We start from the raw sequence: 15,787 nt of genomic DNA, 5'->3' as shown, positions 1-15,787 counted from the left end.
CTCTGGCGACCGTTGTTTCGTTTCCGCACCCATCCTGCGGGGGGCGCTGGACTTCCACCAAACTGCAGGTCCTCACCGGAAGTGGAGTATATGGTCTCAACATCAACGCAATGTTTGGTAGTTAGCATCACATTACCCACAGGCCTTTCTCGCCTCAATTGTTATACCGAATTGGCTTCTATCGTGTTTATACTGTCATCGTTTAGTCTTTGACAACATGTCGGGAAGGAAGAGAGAGCGGGCGAGCGACCGAAATGACAGTAAGCGGGAGCACAAAAGAAGCAAATCGAGCAAAGAAGACGACGAGAAAATCAAGAGCCAGATGAAGAAACTCAATCAACAAGTGCAAAATCTCAAACACGTCGAGACATTGTGAGTGTTCTAATACTAATAGAGTACTAATATATGTAAATAACCTAACGTTGGAGCAGGATTCACAGGTTTAACTTTTCGTATAATATAACTCACACGTCCTCTTTATTTAGCTATGAAAAACCTCCACCAGGATACATTAAGGTAACAACCCCTTTTATATTTTTACCACAGTTTTGATGGCAAAATTCAATTTAAAAGATGCTGTTTTAACTGACCCGCCCCCAGGATGTGTGACTGACAGGTACATGTGCCGTTGCAGGAGCACGAGGAGAAACCAGAGGACTGTATACCCGCCGAACCCGGAAATGAAGAGGCCCGCAGTTTCCTGGCCCACGCGCCCACCAAGGGCCTGTGGATGCCGCTGGGGAAGGAGGTGAAGGTGATGCAATGTAAGGCTGGCTGCACATCATCACATCCCAGTATATCATAGCAATCACCAGAGGTCTTGCAACAATGCCCCTTTGTGGCTGTGAGCAGTATTATTCTCTGGCCACAGTATCTTTGTCTTCTGGAATGCCTCTGTAGCCGTTGTCCTTTTGTTTTTCCTTCTTGAGTTGAGTGAGGCATAGCAGCAAGCAGCATATCATGCACTGTCTTCAATTATGGATGGTATTCTATTGAGCATGCAACGCAAAAGCCGGCGAGCCTGTCACACAGAAAAATGTAGGATGTGGGATATGCTTCGCTGGTTGTTTACTTAATTGAAAGCTACAACCAATGCAATGTAGGTCAAATATACTATATATTTAAATAAATTTTAATAAAAAATGTGAATTTAAAATATGGCCATTGGTCAGTGGAAAAAAACACTACCACTGCTTTATATGGTTCAATAAATTGACATTTCTTCAGATCTTTACACATTTTTATTCAAGATCAATGCACATTTTGAATAAATAGCTGGTGATTAACAGCCTCAGAGCAGAGCATATATCAAATGAATGTCTAAACCACAGGTGTCAAACTCAAAGCCCGGAGGTCAGATTCGGCCTGCCGTATTTTTTATGTTGCCCACAAAAGCATCGAAATAATGCACATCATAAAGACACTTATTTTTTTTATGAATTCATTTTATTACAGTGGTGCCTTGGTTAATGTCATTAATCTGTTCCAGAAGGTCCAACTCAAACCACAACGGACTCTAACTAAAGCAAATTTTCCTATAGAAAACAATATTAATCCAATTAATCCGTTCCAGGCACCCAAAAATGTTAACACAAAGCACATTTTATTTAGACGGTGATTATAGTTTTGTATGCAGTAAATGATGCAAAAATAATTACAAATGAATGGACAACTGAACATTGAACATCACTTTTACCTGGTACTATCAATTAACAAAGTAACACAAAATAAACACATTATTCTGCTGCAACCACAATTTACAAAACTGTAAAAAAAAATATATATATCAAACTAAATATCAGCATTGTAGAACCAATATACATGTACCTCACCATTTAATATGTAAAATGAGACAGAAACCCAGAGTGTCACCCTCCATGCGCTGCCAGGTTGATAGACTGTTAAGCTTTAACTGGAGTAGATGTGTATTCACGTATGTGTGTGGACCAGAGCCAATGACGGAGTCACTCCCATCGCATTTACCTACCTCTGATATGACGACGGTCTTCTCTTTAAGCCGTAAAATTCTGAGGTCTTGCACCCTTGTCTCGCTACTGTCAATCGTCTTTCTCTTTTGTGCGGTCCATATATTTTGCTACGTCGTGCATCTCTCTTTTGCGTAGCAACTCTGATATAAACAAACGCCGTCGCTCTAAAATGGCGCATGCGGCCACAATGCATGACACAGTCACGTACAAGTATCGCAAGATTTCGTCTTGGGCGCCTGATCCAAGATGGTGGCGTAAACAAACCGGACGGTATTTTAGAAACAAGCAAAAACCACCCAGTGTTTGCAAATATTTTGGTTGTGAACCGAAAAATGCACTAATTGCAGTGGACGTTAACCAAGGTACCACTGTATTTTAATATTATTTTAAAATATTTTTTAAATGTATTATTAATTTTACTAGTTTTACTTAAAAATAGTTATTTTGTAATTATTCTATTTCTTTATTTGGTCATTATCAGCCTCAAAGCAGATCATATCAAAGGAAAGCCTAAACCACTGGTGTCAAACTCAACACCCTGGGGCCAGATTCGGCCCACCATATTGTTTCATGTGGCCTGCAGATAATGCACATCAAAAAACAATGCTTTTTGTATTATTTAATTTTGGTTATTGTAATATTATTTATATACCATAAATTCTGGTTTATAAGCCGCTGCTTTTTTCTTAAACTACATACAGCGTATACAGCGGTGCGGCTAATTTATGGCTAAATTCTAATCTCGTGACATCTCCTTTACTTCAGAACTACTATTGTTTAAATGCTGTGCCGCTCGCGAGTCAGTGAGGAAACGGTAGCTCTTTCTCACAACGAGCTTGTCAACCCACTGGAAATCGCACAAGGTCATTATATATAACAGTATACCTGATAAATATACAAAAGTACCAATATGAGTTTAAAACGTAAAAAGCAAAAAAGTTTACGTTTTCCCATAATGCATTTCATCTGAGCAATTCATTCATTGGGGCGCTGCAATGACGTCAGCCTCCCTCTGGGTTCCGGGCTCCTCTAACTTCCTCTGGTGGACAGAGACAGCATTGCAGCACCATCCACCATTTTCTATGCTGCTTGTCCTCCAATTATGGGAAAACTTTAAATGTTGTTGTTGTTTTTTCTATTTGTATTGGTGCATGTTTGTATATTTATTAGGTATACCTTTTGAGTTTAAGTTGCTGTGTGATGAGGTGAATGTTCTTTGTAAGATGACACCGTGAGTCAGACTGTTACATTGAGTAATGAACACCTGTGATTTCCAATGGGTTGACAAGCTCATTCATAGCTCGTGATTGGCTCCTGTCAAATAAAGACCTGCCTGCCTGCCTGCCTGGTTCTCACTGACGTGGACATGGGTGGCTTATACACTGGAATTTACAGTATATATTTAAGATTTGTTATTATTCATTTTATTAATTTAACTTTTTGAAATATAGTTATATTTTGTTTTTTTAAATTATTTTATGTTATTATTTGGTCATTATCAGCCTCAACGCAGAGCATGTCTAAGGGAAGCCTAAACCACAGGTGCCAAACTCAAGGCTCGGGGGCCAGATTTGTCCCAGCATATTGTTTTATGTGAGACTTATTTTTTTCATTCATTAATTGTAGTATTTTAATATTTTTTCTTTTAACCTTTTTTAAAATTATTTTTATTTTAGTCTTTTTGAAATGTGTATACATTTTAATGTTTGTTTTTTTTACTTTTTGAAATCAAATTTTGTAATAAGTGAAAATAAATAATAATCCAAATACATTCCAAAGTCCATAGTATTTGGTCGTCACCTACTAGTGTAGAGAAGTCGACATTCACTGTGATGACTAATAACGTGTGTCAATGAAGGCGTTCTGTTCAGTCTCCATTCATTTTCATGCTGCCTACACGCAAACAAGCAGGGGTGGGGCGCTGTGTGGGTGCTCACAAATTGCCATTTATTGTGTTGAATGTGAGCATGACTCCATCTGCTTCCTCCCCCGAGACCATGTTTGTTTGTTTGTTTGCATGCAGAAGCCTCCTCACTTGGACTCAATGGAAGTTATTTACCATGCGTCAGTTAGACAATGGCACCTGAATTTGTAATGTGTTGGTTTTTTTGTCAGTAAATGAATGCCATAGAACGTAATTATAAATGACGTTTTTTAGATGTGTAGCAGTTTTTGAAGTCAGGAGATAACAGACTGCCGAGAAGTGTTAGCGTCTCAGACTGTGCGGGAAAACAAACGTACAGCTGGCGTCTCATTGTTCTGCAAACTCGTCAATGTGCGACAAATGTTGGCGATGACTCATAATATTCTCCTCCTCAATGCAGAGCCTCAAACCTTTAGCACTTTTGTTGTGTCAAAGCAAGACGGCCTTATAATGGGGGCCGTTTGTCGGGGGAGGGAAAGCTCTTTGGGGAACGTGAGCGGAGAAGCCGCATCTCCTTGTTGTCAAATGCACTCTTAAGTTCATTTGTATCTTCGATTCATTCATTTAAAATTTTTTTTTAAAGGGATGAGGTGAATAAGGGCATGTTGGCCACACACTCAGGAGATCGGGAAGACCTGGGTTCGAGTCTCCGCTCGGGCATCTCTGTGTGGAGTTTGCGCGCGTGCGCGGGTTTTCTCCAGGTACTATGGAGAGAAACATGCATGTTAGGTTAATTGCTGACTCTAAATTGTCCATAGGTATGAATGTGAGTGGGAATGATTGTTTGTCTATTGGCTGGCAACCAGTCCAGGGTGTACCCCGCCTCTTGCCCGAAGTCAGTTGGGATAGGCTACAGCATACCCCCGCAACCCCAATGAGGATAAGCGGCATAGAAAAAGAATGGATGAGTGGGAGTGAATAGATAACAAATTTGGCTGGACGATGATATTATTGACAACATATTTTGAGACCATTTTTTTCACTCATTATATGGCATAATGATGCGAGTACATCTTATGAAAACAATAAACTTTAATTTCTCAAGAGTATTTAACATTGGAATGTCAACAGCGTTTAAATAAAATAAACAATAAATCAAACACAAAAAGACAAAAAATTCCAATGAAAATAAAATGGACTCTAAATCTCCGATAGCAAAAAATGTGCACTTAAATAAAAATAACAATCATAACCAAAAACAATAAAAATAAATAGATCCTGTCTCTCTGTCTCTAATAATAAAAAAAACACTCCAATAAAAAGCACACTCAACAATAAAAACAATGAATAAAGTGGAGTGGACTATCAAGCACTTGAAGAACTAATGAACATTGGATATTATTTCTTATCAGGAAGGCTTGTGGCGAATGACACTGTCTGTGAGCGTGCAGCATTTTGTGCTGTTTTTTTATTTCCTTTTCCCACCAAACGCCTCAGTAAGCGTTGACTTTTGGGATGAAGGCTGTGCTCCAGCGGTAGCGTTATCAGTTCGTCTGTGTTTATGCGGCCACCCTGTTCATTCTGTTTTAAAAGTGAAATATTTCCACACTGGGGCTGTGGCATTTGGCTTAGAAGACATTGCTTTTGTGCGTTCATTCGTATTCAAGTTAGCTCATGATGCTAACTTGTGCTAACGCTAAGCTGACGGACTTCTCTGTGTATCTACTCACTAGATACTAGCAATCTCGCCTGCACCTGCCGGAACAAAGACTCGAAATGGCTGAAATGAGGGTTCACTCACTCCGTTCATTCCAATAGAGAACCAACGCACCCAGAAAGATGCAGAGTGAACTCTCTTGTCAACCAGCCTGGGTCGTAAAGACAGAGGAGCGAGAGGAAAACAAACATGCATGCACATGTCAATTTATCGAGGCCGGCAAAATTATGGACTTTGTTTCTATTTGTCGTTCGATTTATTGATGATTATGACAGGCCTTGGAGTGAATATTCAAAACTTCCCTTAGTGTTGCCCACAGGCCTGTAATCTATTTGTGGCATCGATGGGTTAAAAGTGGGGCCGGCGGTGACATAATGATTGGCAAATTTGAGAAGAGCGATACGTGCTTTCACGTCAGATCTGCAGAAAGTGTCTTTGCTACATTTGTCACTCGCTGCTCTTTTGAAAAGGAGTATCTCAAGGGGTCTGATTACTCGCTGAATATAGCGACAATGTGGCGTTGGCAACACTAACCCCTCTTCTTTTTCTCCGGCAGACCAGGTGCGTTATGTGTGAACAGGTTGCAAAAAATGTATTTGTGGCAGGCCGACATGTGGGCTTCTTTAGGCAGCAGACTCTCTGAAACTGAATGCCATTCATCAAGAATCATTTCTTCACCATTAATAAACAACTCAGTGATACATGGTCACTCCTTTGTTGCAGGCTGGAGGTGCAAGCGTTACGGGCATCGCACGGGAGACCGGGAGTGTCCGTTTTTCATCAAAGGCAACCAGAAGCTGGAGCAGTTCCGTGTGGTGAGTAGCGCAGGAGGACAGACGGAGGTCCTAAGAGGACATTTTCCATGAAATGGAAGAATGGAGATCTGCAGGAGCACTCAGCACTCTGTACTGATTACCATAAAAGCAACTCTATCATCTTTTTTTCCCCTTTCCTGCCCGGAAAAATGCTGATGTGATGACAAAAAAAATGGTGGGAAATGTGTTGCGTTCCAGGCAGCTTTCTCTCTTAATGGATTCTTTGCGCTTTTTATTCCTCGTCCTCATCGACATCCTGTCCTGTCTGCCTTCTCCTAGGCTCACGAAGATCCCATGTATGACCTCATCCGTGAAAACGAAAGGAACGAGAAAGAGAGCAGGTAAATATGCTTTATTAGTAGTAGTATCACTCCCAATATGAAATGTTTGTGTGGTCGCACTTGAGTGGGATTCAGCGTACGTTACAAGAAGGTCATTGAAAGGCCAGCCGCGTTTTTGAAGCCTTTGTTTGTTCAATTCGACGTTTTCTCTGAAAAGGAGCAGAAAGAGTCCATTCTGTCTCCTTTTGAAGCGCTAATTAACATGATCTTTAATTCATAAAGCAAAGTGCTTCAGGAAAATGAAAAGGAACCTGCAATACCACACAGTGTAATCAAAAGGAAATGCTTGGGCCGTTTAGATCAGGGGTCTCCAAACTTTTTCCAGATAGTAAAAATGAAAGGATGCAAGGACCTTATGATAAGAAGTTCTATATATCTGAAGAAAAAAATGCATTTTTGCTGTTGTTTTTCTTATTACCATTTTCCAAAAATGTCAACTTTCTTCTTAAATGATTGGAAATTTTCTTAACCACTAAAATTACATGATTTGTCCTCATTATATTACAAGTGTATCCTCGTACAATTGCAACATTTATTCTCATTCGAATACAGCTTTTTTCTCTTAAGTATTTTGACTTTATTCTCATAAAATTTCATCTGTTTTTTTTTTTCATTTTTGCTGTTGCTTGTTAATTTTCCAACTTTTCCAAATTTCTTGCAAATTTTTTTCTCGTCATTATGACTTTATTCCCATAATTATGGATGCTCCCCTCAGGGTTTTATGCTGCCGATTACAATACCAATCATACATGAGTGAAATTGTCCGATAACGATCACATAGATTAAGTGTAACTTTTTAAATGTACTATTGGCTATATGGTATGAAAAAGGAAACCATAAAATCAGACAAAAACAACAAAAACATATTTGACTTACTTTTCAAGAGAACATATATCACTGGCGAAACTTATAGAGGATGAGATGCCTTCTTGAAGGAGACTTTGAATGTGAGTTCGAGTACATTGGTGGAGCTGTAGCAGGACTTCCAGTAGCACGTAGGTGGGTTCCACGTGAGAGAGCAACCGGTGAACCCGGTGTCTTCCACCCATGAGGAAGGATGGTCACATAGTTCGATGAATTCAATTATTTGGGGTTATTTGCTTTAGACTGCCGACTGTCACGTACATACGAGGCGAGTGTCCAGCATTGGCTACATTAGCTGCCATTTGACTGATGATCACATCGTGAGCCCCGAAAACTCACCATACCCCATCAAGTGTTTGTTCTTCAAATTAAATTAAAGCTTTTTAATGTTCTACTGTGGCGAGATATTTTTCGTGGCATGTTTTGCAGGGTGCAAAGTTTACATCACTCTCACAAACGACAGGTAAGTCCCACACGGCAGACATGATTGTTTTGGCTTTGTAGACCCGCGCACTGTGAAGGAAAGGGAAGTGGGTTGGAGGTGCTCTCTATAGGCTGTGTGCTGCAATCGTACTAGCCAGTTGTGATCGGCTTTTGTGATCGGTGTTGAAAGGCAGTTATCTGCCTTTTCGTGGAAATCGGCCAATTTTCATCCCTGCCCCATATTATTTTGTGACATTATAGCTTTTTCCCCCAACCTAATTTTCCAAAAATGACTTTATTCATTGTTTTGTTTTTCATAGTATTACGACTTAAAGAAAATTACATTGTTCTCAACTTTACGCTACATGATGACATTATTTTTCCTTCATAATATTACGTTATTCCCATGAAATTGCGACTTTTTCTCGTTAGATTACAACTTTTTTCTCTTTAATATTTTGACTTTACTCTTGTAAAAATACTACTGATTTGTAGATCAATGTGATATGTTTTGTTTGGGGTTTTTTTTGTTTGTTTTATTGTTAAATTTTATTTTTAGAATGTACTGCAGGCCAATAAGAGGCAGCAGCTGCAGCCAGCTGAAAATGGTCCCCAGGCCACACTTTGGCTGGGTAGATAAATACTTTCTATACTGCAAAGTGGACAGTTTCAATGGAAGCTGGCGGTAATTGAAGCAAGGCTGTTATTTCCAAAATTTGAAAACTCATTATATGCACGGTAACAAGTTATTTTATTTTTAACTTGAATAATGATTTGGAGTGCATGAGAAAGCAAAGGGAAAACGCAGCTCTATTTGGCTATATGCTCATCGATTCGAATCAGAAGCCAGTAGAAAGCAACTTCCGGAAGAATGTCACAATAAGATGAAAATGAGAATTTGCGACAATGTTGTAATTATAGCCTGTTTATTTCGCTAAGCCACAAAGAGGAGCGTTCATTGGAAGCAAGCCATAATTGGAGAGACACTGTTTTGAAAATAGTTAGTTTTAATACAGTCATCCCTTATTTATGGCGGTTAATTGTTCCAGACCGGACCGCGATAAATGAATTTCTGCGATTCAATATTTATAAATGCAATATATTCCTAGTTAGAGCATTGAATACCTGTTTTACATTTTAAACACGGTTGTTAACATTATTAGAGCCCTGTAGACATGAACTAACATGCTAACAGTCACCTTTACACTCCTATTATTCTTTGTTTACAACAAATTGCTCATCTCTTAAGCTGCAGGGACTCTAGACGGCCGCTAGCTAGCAATCTACTCTAACCAGTTAGCCTCTAAACTTAAGAAACCAAAAACTTCCCACTTCCACATGGAATGGGAGGAGAACTTTTTTTCAGTCTGTCATGTGGGACATGCCATGGCTGACTCCATGACTTCATGCAGCGTTAAGGTAACGTAAGCTCTCTGTTTTGAGTCATTACTGCTGCCTAGTGAGCAGAATACTGCATATCACTTGTATTTCAATATGCTTTGACTAATAATAGCACATAATCTACCACCAAACAACCATCATTTATTCATTCATTCATTTAAAAACCATGATATCGCGAGGGAGCGGTAATCGAGCCGCGATATTGCGAGGGACGACTGTAATGGTTTTTGGTGCACTGGAAAGTGGAAAGGAAAAATCTAGCTTCTCATCAGTATGTTGTGCTACAAAGCAGCAAATGAACCAATGTTGTAAAAGTGGTCAGGAGAAAACTGCTGAGCCAGGATGAATATCGCTGATGAATTGATTGCAAACAACAGTACGTTAAGCGTAACACGCATGACTTTCCACACCGACAGCTGAGTGGGCAACATTTTAAAGGGCATGCAGAGCTAGATGAAGCTGGCCATTCATTATACTTAAAATGTAGCTACTGTCATCTTGTAAAGTACATCAGTAGATGTAGTTTTTAGAAACCTCTGCAGTTATTTGCTTTTGTCGACCACGCACCCGGCGACTATGGGAAACTTGAATTGAATGGAGGCGTTTTGTTACGATGTCATCCTTATGTTCCTTCTAAAAGACGTTTGGTTAAGTTTTTATAAGTTGCATTTGTTATTTTTCTGAGCAGGTTTGCCGAAAAACTGCTTCACTGTTTTCCGCAAAACCTGGTGGGGGAACCAAGGAAGAACCCATGGAATTTCAATTTTTTTTTGCCATGTCCATCATTTCCGAGCAAATAATACGTGAATCTTAATTATGCAAACGATGCAGGTTGAAGGTGCTCATCTACACGAGGTTTCTTGGCCTTGGTGGAGGTCTCCACTGCATCCAAATGGAACCTTTGCTTGCAAGAAACCAACTTACACTTTATGTGCAAGTTCAGCGGCTGTTGGGTTGTGTTGACGCTTGCTTTCTAACCACATTTTTTTTTCCAGTAGACAAAAAAAACATGATGTGTGTGCAAGATCGCAGCCAATAAAACACGAAGCATGCGCGTCTTCTCCACATTCCTTCACAAGTCTTGCTATGTATTTCATCTGCCACTTAGCGGTTAGAAACCCTCGTAAATCAGCACGCTGAACTGTTTCCTCCAGCGAGCCAACTTTAATGATACAAAAATAACTTTACTGTGTTCTTGGAAGTCCGGCTGCAGCTCCACACGTCCAGAAGTACCAGCTAGGACAAAGGAAGGATGTTTCGCTATTGGAGCCTCTTCACATGCTCTAACTCTGCCTCTTCTCCCCTCTAAACGCCCCCCCTCGTACCCTAAGGATCCAGCAGCTGCAGCAACTTCTTCAGGACCCCACCTCCTCCTCTTCCTCCTCCTCATCATTCGACTCCGACAGCTCCTCGTCCTCAGAGCGCCGCCGCGGCAAGAAGAGGAAGAAGAAAGACAAAAAGAAAAAGGACAAGAAGAAGAAAAGTAAAAGGAAGAAGAAGCACAAGCACAAGTCCGGCAAACACAGCGACTCTGACTGACCACGCAACTCGCTCATCACAACCTGTCGGAGGCGCTCTGGCGCTTCCTCGCGCAGCTTTGATGATTCCGCTCCGCACGACACCCCGACCGCCGGCTTCAGACAAGAAAAGACTCTCAGATGTTTCACACCATTGCATGTCAGCAAATAGAATGTGTCATTCACACATTTTGTCTCCCCGGCCATCTTTGATTTCTGTGAAAACACTCATGACTGTAAAGCCGTGGACGGAAAACCGCCACCGCAGCGCTCGCCGCGGATTCCACACCAGAGTAAACCCTCACGACTGCACAGCATACTTGGGATGCTTTGAGGTTTGGGTTATTTGCTCTGGAAAAGGCGACTCGGCGAGTCAGGAATGTACGTGGATGTTTCTCGTGTTCTGAGAATAAAGACAACTTTTTCTTCCCCCCAGCGTGTTTACCAACTGCTAGGATGTTCCTCATTAGAGCTGCAAGCGCCTCTTGTGAATGGTGCAGGAACTGATGGCAACTTTTCCATCCATCCTTGCGTTGTCAATCTCTAGTCCCAGTTAGCTTCGTTTGGTCAGTAGGGAGTCAGTTGATTCCAGGTGTTGGTACGGTGAAACCTCGGTTTCTGTACCATTTCTTTCTGTACTTCCCAGTTTCTGTACGCCGCAAAATATTGCACGTAACAAACTAGTGTCACGGAATCGAGCAACCCAAAGTATCCTATGCGTTGCTGACTCAGTCTCTGTGTATTTGTTATTGAGTACGGCTGCTAAATTCCACCATGTGTCCAAAGAAATTTGAAAGCGCGAGCACTTTGGTAACACAGGTGAGAGACACTGTTGAATTCAAGAAATAACTCATAGCAAAGTACGAAAGCGTCGTACGCCTGGCCGATCTCGCCAGAGTACAGGCTAAGTCCGCTTTAACAATAAGTTCCATCCTGGTAAACACACAAGAAATCGAGGAATAATCTTTCAAAAAGGGTGTTTAGGGGAAAACTGCTATTTTGGAATTTTGCCCATCATCCACAATCCTTCAGTGAGACATGAACATGCATGTCTTTCTCCTTTTTGTGCGCCCAAAGATATAAAAAGAGGCAGCTAATTCATGCACGTAATGGGACACACCTGGTCCACCTAGAATGCCGCTATTAAAGCACCTCCAACAAGCATGTAGTACAGGCGCATTCATAACAACGTAGTACTTGCAGTATCTTGCATTATATTGGTCATTTAAAGCATTAGAGGAACTTCCTTCCTGGGTGCATTGATTTCTCATAGCAACATAGAAAGGAAGGATACACCTGGCATTAACTTTTCCAAACTCAAAAAAAAAAAAAAACGCAGCAGCAGTGGGTGCAGCTCCAGTTTGTAGTGTTTCCTTTTGTTAGTGGCCTGAGGCATTGTGAGCGAGTGTGTAGTGAAGCTAGTAGCTAGCCAGTGTGGTGTGACGAGGTGTCACTACGCTTGCAACGTAGTCCTTTGGCGTAACAATGTTAATAACAATAACAGTGTCGCTGTAGCTGGGTTAATATGCAGGTCACATTCTGTAAATGGAGCGGTGTTGGCGCTTTTTTGAGTTTTTTTCAGAAGGCTTTATAGGTGGAATAGGTCCCATTGCGTGCTTTCTTAGCTGCCTTTTTATTTTAGCTGCTTTTATATCTTTGGAATGCACAGAAAAGAGAAAGACAATGTGTTCATGTCTCACATAAGGGTTGTGGATGATGGGCAAAATTAAAAAAGAAAAAAAGTGCAGTTTTCTTGACTAAAGGTGAGATTGCAACCGATGGAAGATGTTGAGAAGTCCTCATGGAGTGGGATTCCCCTTCCAAACAATAACCAATTAAAGAATCTTCAATAAATCTAAAAATGATTTTTAACGTTTTATTTGTCACCTGTTTGTTTCTCAGTGTTTTTTGCATGTAAAACTTTAGTTATTCTTTAAAAAGAATGTATTTTTGTTAATATATTTGGGTGTCTGGAAAGGATTAAGTGGATTTTTATTATTTCTTTGTTAAATTTTTGCGCTTTTCTTTTTTTGTCTGACTTTTTAGAATGAAAACTGAGGTTGTCCTGTACAGTAATCACTGGTAAATTTTGCTTAAATATGCATTTTTAAAAAAACTAATAGTGGGCCATATTCAACCAAAAAACAGTGATAATTTATTCATTTATTTTGAAAAATCATGACAGAGTGAAGCTTCCAAATTGTTGCAAGGGAAGACTGTACCACAAACTCTTCATCCTCATCCAAGTTTTAAAAACCAAGACCTTGGAGACTTCTGCAAATAAAGTTTTGCTGAGAGTCATTCATAAAAAAGGTTCACAATTAAGTGGAAGCTCGGTGTTTGTCATAAATTTGTTTCAAAAGGTCTGACCAAACGTACGAAAACCGAGACAATTTTTCCCACAGGAAATAATGAAAGTCCCATTAATCTGTGTCCGGCACCCGAAAATATTCAGAAAATAGTGATAAAGTAGTGGTAGTTTTCCCATGCAGAAAACAATGCGATATGAGTACAGTCGTCCCTCACTATGGCTGAGATGGACATGCCATGGCTGAGAGAGTGGGGGAAAAGTAGTTCTCACATTCCTTGTGGAAGTGGTAAGTTATTGGCTTCTTTTTTTTCCTTGTTCCCCACTCCTCCTACCGAGATGAGCAAATTAAAAAAACAATACAAGCAGTTGATGTTTGCTAAATACAAGGCAGAAGAGTCTTGATCATCACAATGATGTTCTGTCAGGTTCGTTATTTTTGTTTTTTTTAAGGAAAAAAAATTCTGTTTCTTCATATTTATTTTATATATACTTTTTTTTGGTCTTACTGTCATCTATTATGTATTATTATCCTGATTATCACAGAAAACATGACATGGAATGCAGGAAGTGAACAAGTGTTGTAATAGATGTGGAATAGACGGGGGGTAGGATTAAATAAGCTTTGCTTCTTCCTACTCCTTTTGGACATGGAACTGTGAAAGAATGATTCATGAGATGTATTCCATTGGAACCTTCATGTTCAAATCTAATACCAAACCAAACCTTTTGAAACACTTTCTTAAGTTTAGATTAAGTAAATTGGAGAGGCTAACGAGTTAGCTCGGTAGATTGTTATGCTAGCAGCGGCTGGCTCTTATGTCCCTGTACAATGTGATGTAAACGAAGAATAGGAGTGATATTTCATGTCTACAGGGTTCCAATCATGTTAAAACCCGTATTTAGAAAGAAACAGATTTGCTATGCTCTAAGTACCAAAATATTCAGTTTATTGATATTGAATCCTACTTATCGCGTCGGTTCTGGAACCAATTAATTAAGATAAACGAGGGATGACTGCATACTTCACGAATGGATGGAACTTATTGTTGATGCAGACTTCCTTTACATCCTCAATAATGTTTCTCACCTTCTTAATCAAATTGCTGGCTATCGCAACTTTCTTTGGCCCCATGGCGGGTTATTCAGCAGTCACACTCAAAAAACGGGTAGTGAGTCAGCAACTCGAAGGGTGCTTTGTTTGGGCGCTCTATTTTGCAAAACGATACAACACAGGAGGCGTGCAAAAAGCGAGGTTTGACTGTGTTGCGACATCCGGCGGACTTGTAACTTGCATTTGCCCACGTAGGATGGTTCTTTCTCATCTTGAGCTAGATCAAATCCAAAAAGACATTCCCTGTGTTTGGGTTCATTGTAGCAGGAAGCAACGTTGCCAGTAAAGTACTCCATCCAAGAGTGTCAGACCTCAGGGAATTGAACCAGAAACATTCCATCTTTCAAACGACCCCGCCGGAGTCGTTCATTGTAGACTCAGATCCAGCTATTTGTGTGTGTGTGTGTGTGTGGTGAGAAGATGTTAGAACTCTGAACAGAGCGGCGGATTCCGTGGTCGGTTTCTGTGTCAATGAGTGGAGATAAATGAGCGGCTTTCAAGCCGGGCCCGGCAGTTGTTGACGTCGCCTGAGCGGCACCGTGAATCTCCCCAATGAGATTCGGGCTGGGCAGGGAGCTTTAGTGCATCCATGGAGGATTTTATTGTAGCGCTTTGTCTTCTTGGGTCGCATAAACTGCCAAGACCAGACCCCGACAGGTAGCATTTAATCTGTGAGAGTAGCTCACTTAATGCGGGAGCTGTCAACGTGGTCTCTCTCTCTCTCTGAGCTCGTGACCAGGGGAAGCGTCCGGATCCGAGCGAGCGGCAGAGCTAATAAAGCCTGCGTCCTGTTCCTTTGCAGCTGCGTTCTGCACACTGACTCCGCCTTTTCACACCACACTGTGCCGCTTTTAAATTCAAATGCGGTGGCCGCATAGAAGGATTACTGTGAGCCTCCAGTCGCCTCCAGTCAGAAACATAGCAGCCATTTACGGCCGGAGAGAAGCACTTTATAAGCTTCAAACAGCCCAATCTCATGCAACCTCCCCCGCTGGTGAGGATCATCCATGGCGTCTGCTGTGTCACACTCGTGTTTTTACAGGAAATGATAAACATCAGGAAAACAACACTGCTCTTCGTCTTACTTTTAAGTTTCTTGGGGTATAATTTTCACATTGTGGCAGTACAGGCCTAACAAATAAGTGAACCACTATTAATAATAAGATGTGAAAACAGTAAAACAACCTTTGTACAACTTTAGACGACTATTACTAGAATTGGGTCCAACTCTGAACTGCACAACCTTTGGTTTAACCGTAAGGAAGCTGCGTCGTTGATTCTCGATCTGTTGTACACAGAATATCTTTTTTATTATGCAAATAAAAACACAATCATACAGTAATCCCTCGTTTATCGCGGTTAATCAGTTCCAGACCCGACCGTGATTGCGGTAAGTGAATTTTCGCAACGTAGAATTCCTTATTTACAGTATAAA

General features: G+C 40.7%; 1 protein-coding gene across 2 annotated transcripts; it reads left to right on the top strand.

Annotated features, from left to right (window-relative positions):
- The first annotated feature begins 82 nt into the window (after positions 1–82).
- rp9 (RP9 pre-mRNA splicing factor) lies at positions 83–11,360 on the top strand. 2 transcript variants are annotated; one of them, XM_054764471.1, is made up of 7 exons: positions 83–372; positions 486–516; positions 635–764; positions 6,293–6,384; positions 6,664–6,725; positions 8,019–8,052; positions 10,745–11,360. In XM_054764471.1, exons 1-7 carry the CDS (start codon positions 218–220, stop codon positions 10,898–10,900), a joined length of 660 nt encoding a protein of 219 aa, XP_054620446.1. In that variant the 5' UTR covers positions 83–217; the 3' UTR covers positions 10,901–11,360. The 2 variants fall into 2 exon arrangements, with proteins under 2 accessions (XP_054620446.1, XP_054620445.1); XM_054764470.1 differs by lacking the exon at positions 8,019–8,052.
- The last annotated feature ends 4,427 nt before the right edge of the window (positions 11,361–15,787 follow it).

Source organism: Dunckerocampus dactyliophorus, chromosome 20 (genome assembly GCF_027744805.1).
Source record: "Dunckerocampus dactyliophorus isolate RoL2022-P2 chromosome 20, RoL_Ddac_1.1, whole genome shotgun sequence".
NCBI classification, from domain to species: Eukaryota; Metazoa; Chordata; class Actinopteri; order Syngnathiformes; family Syngnathidae; genus Dunckerocampus; species Dunckerocampus dactyliophorus.
The sequence above is the reverse complement of the archived record's forward strand: the minus strand, read 5'-3'. Positions and strand labels throughout refer to the sequence as shown.

Coding starts and splice junctions, on each gene's coding strand:
- rp9 (XM_054764470.1), top strand. CDS start 218: ATGTCGGGAAGGAAGAGAGAGCGGGCGAGCGACCGAAATGACAGTAAG. Junction 373..485: donor CTCAAACACGTCGAGACATT/GTGAGTGTTCTA, acceptor CTCTTTATTTAG/CTATGAAAAACCTCCACCAG. Junction 517..634: donor CTCCACCAGGATACATTAAG/GTAACAACCCCT, acceptor GTGCCGTTGCAG/GAGCACGAGGAGAAACCAGA.